The sequence below is a fragment of the Zootoca vivipara genome, chromosome 11, assembly GCF_963506605.1.
Source record: "Zootoca vivipara chromosome 11, rZooViv1.1, whole genome shotgun sequence".
In the NCBI taxonomy this organism is placed as follows: domain Eukaryota; kingdom Metazoa; phylum Chordata; class Lepidosauria; order Squamata; family Lacertidae; genus Zootoca; species Zootoca vivipara.
Genome location: NC_083286.1, coordinates 33404788 through 33411487, shown reverse-complemented (window position 1 = coordinate 33411487; position 6700 = coordinate 33404788). Strand labels below are relative to the sequence as shown.

Here is a 6700-nt window from a genome sequence, read left to right as displayed (position 1 = left end):
GAAGGCAGCCCAGCCGAACTCAGCGGGACTTACTTCTGACCGGACATGCTTCGTTCAGTTATGCCCGTGCGGGGGTCCACCCGCCCGAGGGACTTGCGGAGCGGCTCTGCCCGCCTGTGTTGCGCTGACCCTTCTCCGCCGCTTCTGTAGCCCAGGCAGCGCCTTACTCGCTCTTCTCCATCACCATAGAGATCTGCCGCTGTCTCGTAATACCCGCCGGAGGCGCCTTTCTCCTCATGGCACCTAGGCTGCCTCCATTCAGGCTGGGGGCTTCCCACGCAGCTGGGCGCCCAGCTGATGGCGAAACGCTAAGGCGTCACCCTCTGGCCCTAGACTGCAGGGAAAAGCCAAACGCTCGCCGAAACCGTTATATGTTTGTTTGTTTGTATGTATGTGAGGTGGTTCTTACCTTACAGCGTCCCTTTTCTATCTACCAGGAGACGGGCGGAAGAATGGGGCCGCTGTGACGCTGTTATTATGCGCTGACTCGGGCAGGGTTGGGAAAGGTCCCTGCGAAGGATGAACACGTGTCTTCGTGACGTGTTTCAAGGCACTTGGATCGTCAGCCAAGCGAACATGAGGAGACCAAATATTCTTCTCACGGGTAAGAGCAAAACGGGTTGAAGAGGGGGGTTGTGTCTGTATCTCATGAAAGTGCTTTAGAAACATAAGGTCCCGGATCCAGTTTCTAGTGTCCTCAGATGAAGGCAACCCAACAACAAGGCTGGGAAGGAAATAGTCTGAAATGCTATCCTGGAAAGCAGTGTGTTTGGTCGACTCGGTGCGAGGCAGCTTCATTGGTTTTACCTGATTGTGTGCCTCGGTAAATGTCACTTTCACCCTCCTATTTGTACTTCAAAAATGAGGCCTGGGCTAACGTGCAAGCAAACTATGTGATCGAATGGGTTATAACATTGTTTTGAATGCTGCTCCGTGTTTGTTTTATATAACATGCAAATACAAAACTTACTCTTTGCCATATGCCATACAAGCTGATTGTAGACAATTTTTAATACAGAGAAACATTCAAAGTGTGATGCACACGCCTGCAGGGTTTTTTTTTTTTTAATGGAAAGTCTTTGGCTGTCTTTGCTTGAACTAGGCCTGTCTGGGCCTTTAGTAGCAGTTTTCATGTGGAGTTTATTATGTGTTATTATTTGCTACTATTGATTACTGTTTTGTTATGACATATGCTGCTTTGTAGGTACGCCTGGTGTTGGGAAAACTACCCTAGGCAAAGAGATCGCTGCAAGAACAGATTTTACTTACATTAATGTGGGTGATGTGGCCAAAGAAGGTGAGTTTTTATTTTACAGAACTTAACACTTGAAAGTTAATGTAGAATTCGTATTTAAGTGATATAGTGGTAAGTAGGTACAGTACTGTAGTTTAGATATATGTGGTGGAGTTCAATGTTGCGCTATTATGAACATTCTGCCTATTTCAGCTCATCATGGGAAACCCCCCCCCCGACTCTCCCTGCCCCCTCCTGCCCAAACCAATTCTGGGAGGCGTCCAGTGGGAGGAGAGGGAGAAAGCTCCATTGCATAAGCAGTACTCCTCGCACAGAGTTTCTGCTGACAGGATGCCTAGATGAATCCCATCCATAGTTATAATGCTAAAAGGAATAAAATCTGTTTATAGACATGCTTGTTAAAAAAGCTTTTAAACATATGTCTAAAATGCATAGTGTAAGCCTCATTGGACTTATGGAACTTATTTCTGAATAGAAACCCATAATATTGGGCTGTGCAAAGGTTTTTGAGAGACATATCTTAAAAAAGCAATTGATAGCAAACTATTGGAAACATTTTTTTTGTATTGTTACCATTTCTTCCTCATTAAACAGGGGAGCTATACGAAGGATTTAATGAGGAATATGAATGTCCAGTTTTAGATGAAGACAGGGTAAGTTTACATTTAAAAACTAGCACAGTTGTGGGTTTTATTTTGTTACTAAGAATACATTTATAAAATTATTTTGTATGAATTCTCTTTTAGGTAGTTGATGAACTGGAAGAGAAGATGAGTGATGGTGGTGTAATAGTTGATTATCACAGCTGTGACTTCTTTCCTGAACGATGGTTTAATATAGTATTTGTGCTTCGAACTGAAAACTCAGTCTTGTATAACAGATTGGAAAACAGGTAAAATCAGTGCTACAAAATAAATGCAGTACCAGATTTGGCTTAGGATGAAGCCTCTTGTTAGTACATAGTCTTGTCTCTGTTTTTTAACCTAAAATATGCTCCCAAATTATCTTGTGTTTTTGTCTTATCTTAATTTTTTTAAAGAGGATACAAAGGAAAAAAGCTTCAAGACAACCTTCAATGTGAAATTTTTCAGATCATTTATGAAGAAGCCATGTCATCGTATAAGGAAGACATTGTCCATCAGTTGCCCAGCAACATTCCAGAGGACATGGAGAAAAACTTAGATCAGATTATACAATGGATCGAACAGTGGATGAAAGACAATAACTAGCATTTTAATATACAGTATAATATTAATAGACAAAACAGTCATATAAATAACTTAATTCAGCAGCACTGGCTGACTGGTTCTTGTATAGTAAGTTAAACTTGCTGTTTCTTTCATTGAGGAAACAGTAACAGTTACTTTTCTGAGAAAATGAAAATGGAGATAAATGAAATTCAGCATACATCAAGCACTGATGTTTTCTTTTCTGGAACTAAGAAGGTTTAAAGATACGGTATTCTTGAATAGGAGCCGCCTTCTTTAAGAATAGGAGACTTCTACTGAATTTAAGCATATAGTAACTTAAATGTAGTATCAGTACTTAAGATACTCCTAGCTGCCCATTCTATGGTATAATGTAAATTACACAGTCATTCAGTGTATATAGTACGACTAACACTTCTTATGGGGGATACCCATTGTCATGGCATTGTCATCCTCTGCACACTTGCAAAATCTATTCCAGAGGGTTCCCCAATTGTCCAAAGTAGATTTGGGGGGGCATCAGTGTACAGGACAGGGGAAAACTCCCATTGCACAAGTGGCTGTCACTGTTGGATGTTGCCCTATCCATGGAGCATTTGACTTGTGCCTCTTATAACGTCAGTGTGTGTGTGTTTTGTATATATGAAAATGAAAATCCTCCAGTTTGCCATATTCCTAGCTAAGCTACTTTGTTTTGAAACTTTTATTATTTACTAATTAACTATTGGAAATGACTTTGTACTTAATATAATTTTGATTTATGGGGAAATGGGTCTATAGTTTTGTAAGTTTCTTAATAAAGAGGAGTGCATTTAATGGTAAACATTTAGCTTTGCATTTATATACAAGTATGTCTAATAAAGTGCCTTCTATGATATGCTGTTAGTAATTTCTTTTAATGAATGTTTAAATACGATGTTTCTATTCAACTTTTGTAGTAGCTCTTGCTGTGTTCAATAAATTTGCTTGTATTGATGACCAGTTAAGAAAACCATTTAACTTCAGACCTGTATTGCAGCTAAATCTATATCTCACTCATCCTTTCCTGTTTGTCAAATCTTAATAATCCTGTAGTGCAATAGAGGATTTTGACATGTACGGTAGTAGCTACCTATGTATGTGGGAAGACCCTTCATGAAGTGGTAGAGCTCATACTTCGTTTAAGGTCAGAGGTTTAATAAAAAGGTTCCACGGTTGTAGCATCCCTGTGGGTGGCAGGTCATCTTAAAGGTAAAGGGACCCCTGACCATTAGGTCCAGTCGTGACCGACTCTGGGGTTGCGCGCTCATCTCGCATTATTGGCCGAGGGAGCCGGCGTATAGCTTCCAGGTCATGTGGCCAGCATGACAAAGCCGCTTCTGGCAAACCAGAGCAGCACATGGAAATGCCGTTTACCTTCCCGCTATAGCGGTTCCTATTTATCTACTTGCATTTTGATGTGCTTTCGAACTGCTAGGTTGGCAGGAGCTGGGACCAAGCAACGGGAGCTCACCCCGTCACAGGGATTCGAACCGCCAACCTTCTGATCAGCAAGCCCTAGGCTCAGTGGTTTAGCCCACAGCGCCACCTGGGTCCCTGGCAGGTCATCTATCTATAAATTTATACTTTTTCTAAGAAAATAAAAATAATTGTACAACATTTTCCAATTAACATTCAATTACTGTAGTACCGGTATTAGACTTCCCCTCCACCACTCCATTGTTTTCCCAAGTTTTGTAATATTGATGCATATTCTAATTATTCTATACCTTATCTCCTCCATAATATTCTCCTATATGTATTTTACTGCTGTTATTACTCCAAACCTACTTACATTTTAACATGTTTACAATAATTATTTTAATAAGCTGCAAACATGTTCCAATCCTTTAAAAACTCATCTTGATCTCTAATTTTACTAGTTAAGCTTGCTAGTTGATTATATTCCTTCAGTTTCAACTGCCAATCTTCTAGGTCGTTTATAAAATCTTGACCTGTTGTCACTATGTACTGATCTAGATAATGACCTAATAGTGTAAGGCAGCTTCATACGATTAGTTGCCTGAATTTAGATAATCTCCCTTAATTTTTTTTGCATGAGACTGCATTGTATGCACCTTTCAAATGCTTATTCGGAACCACGTTCAACGCACAACGTGCAGATGAAAATGCCTGATAAAAAGCTCTTGGGGTGCACTCTAGATATTGAAGCCTCTGACTCCCATCAGCCCCAGCTAGCATTTCCTGTAAGGGATGCTAAGAATTGCAGGATTGCACTGTACAGTGGTACCTCTGGTTATGAACTTAATTCGTTCCGGAGGTCCATTCTTAACTTGTAACCGTTCTTAACTTGCGCTTTCGCTAATGGGGCCTCCCGCTGCGTATGCGCCTCGTACACGATTTCCGTTCGCATCCTGGGGTAAAGTTCGCAACCAGGGGCAGCTATTTCTGGGTTAGCAGCACTTGTAACCCAGGGGTAGGCAACCTAAGGCCCATGGGCCACAAGCAGCCCACGAAGGTGATTTAACCGGCCCATGAGCCGCCCTGAACTGAGCTGCCCACTTGGCGAGTCCCCGCATGCTGCGCTAAAGTGGCGCAACGCAGTGTGGGGACTCGCTTCTGCAGCACCAGAAATCGCATCTGCGCAGGCGCTGGAAATTGCAGTCGCGCGCACTCATGCACACCTGCAATCCAGCCCACGGAGGGATCTCCACTGGACTGAACCAGCCCAGGTGTCAGGGGGGGGCCCTGGGGGGAGGGGGCGAGGCGGAGGGAAACTCAACTACAAAATGGATCACCTTTGGATGGTCACCTCTCATGGGTATCCCTAGTGGCAGGAGGGGGCCTGTGGGGAGGGGGCACGAAAAAGGTGGAAATTGTTGGATAATTTGATTAAAGAATAAGATTTGAATTTAAGAGTAAGAAACCCGCTAGGATTAATATTAGGAAATTATGAAAACCAGGAAGAAGGGATTTGAGGAAGTAATTAAAATAATGTTTAACAATGTAAGAGATTGAAAAATGAGATATTTTAATTGCTTGTTTGTTTTTCCTTTTTGTGTTTTATGTTTTTCTTTTTTCTTTTTCTTCTTCTTTTTTATATAAATAGCTGGGGGGACACCAACCCGTATCTCTCCTTGTCATCCTAGGGCTTCTTGGTGGCAGGGGGAGGCTCTGGGGGAAAGGAGGGGGGGTGAGGACAAACCCATCTATAAAATGGACTACATTCGACTCTCATCGTCCACGGGATTCTCTTGTGGCAGAAGGGGACTTGTGGAGGGAGGGAGAGAAGCTGGATGGATATGTTCTGTATGCTTTTGTTTTTTTGTGTTATTATATAAAACCAATAAAAAAATTTTTTTAAAAAAAGAACCAGCCCAGGTGAGGTAAAGCGTTCATAACCACAGGTACCACTGTATTGGCACCAGTGCCAGATTTATGTATAAGCTAAACAAGCTATAGCTTAGGGTCCCACTCTCTTGGGGGGCCCCCAAAAAATTAAAGGAAAAAACCTGGATGTACCAGTACATTTCCAAAATATAAGATAAAAAACTAAACTAAAACCTACACACAGCAACAGTGTTTTGTGTTGTGTAGGTCCATAAATTACCATATAGCATATATTCAGCACAAAAACAGCAACAATTTGTTGTTGACAAAGGACAGTGGGACATATTAAGGACCCCATTACCTTCAGTAGCTTAGGGCCTCATCAAACCTAAATTTGACCCTGATTGGCACTGTATTTGGACAGGAACATAGACACCAAATATATTCCATTAGAGCCTTCCAGGTAAACCACTTGCTGTTGGACTATGACCTGGGAGGCTGGGGTTCAAATCCCCACTCAGCCATGAAGCCCACTAGGGCTGACCTTGGGCCAGTCGCTGTCTCTCAGCCTAACCTATTTCACAGGGTGTTGTGAGTATAAAATGGGGAGAACCTCGTATGCCCTCTTGAGCTCCTTGTAGGAAAAAAGTATATAAATGCAAAGAAATAAATAATCCACACACACACACACCCAAAAAAACACCACTGCCTTGCAGCAGACCGGTATGGTAGTATCAGGTACCTTCCCATTTCTTCCTGCTGCAACGACACAGAGGCTTGTGGGTGGCAGCTTAGAAACTAATGGGCCAGTTAGATTTATATTTGCAACAAGCTTTTTATATTACCGTGCCCACTCTTGACTCTGCAGGTTCCTCCTCTAGCTGCGGGGAAGGGAGGGCTCGGGGTAGGCGGGCAGGTGAAGCCCTGC

The 6700-nt window shown here is 42.4% G+C and overlaps 1 protein-coding gene across 1 annotated transcript; it reads left to right on the top strand.

Annotated features, from left to right (window-relative positions):
* Positions 1-479: 479 nt before the first annotated feature.
* Positions 480-3340, top strand: AK6 (adenylate kinase 6). The gene is made up of 5 exons (XM_035099556.2): positions 480-604; positions 1205-1297; positions 1850-1908; positions 2002-2147; positions 2295-3340. Exons 1-5 carry the CDS (start codon positions 520-522, stop codon positions 2482-2484), a joined length of 573 nt encoding a protein of 190 aa, XP_034955447.1. The 5' UTR covers positions 480-519; the 3' UTR covers positions 2485-3340.
* The last annotated feature ends 3360 nt before the right edge of the window (positions 3341-6700 follow it).

Coding starts and splice junctions, on each gene's coding strand:
- AK6 (XM_035099556.2), top strand. CDS start 520: ATGAACACGTGTCTTCGTGACGTGTTTCAAGGCACTTGGATCGTCAGC. Junction 605..1,204: donor ACCAAATATTCTTCTCACGG/GTAAGAGCAAAA, acceptor GCTGCTTTGTAG/GTACGCCTGGTGTTGGGAAA. Junction 1,909..2,001: donor CAGTTTTAGATGAAGACAGG/GTAAGTTTACAT, acceptor ATTCTCTTTTAG/GTAGTTGATGAACTGGAAGA.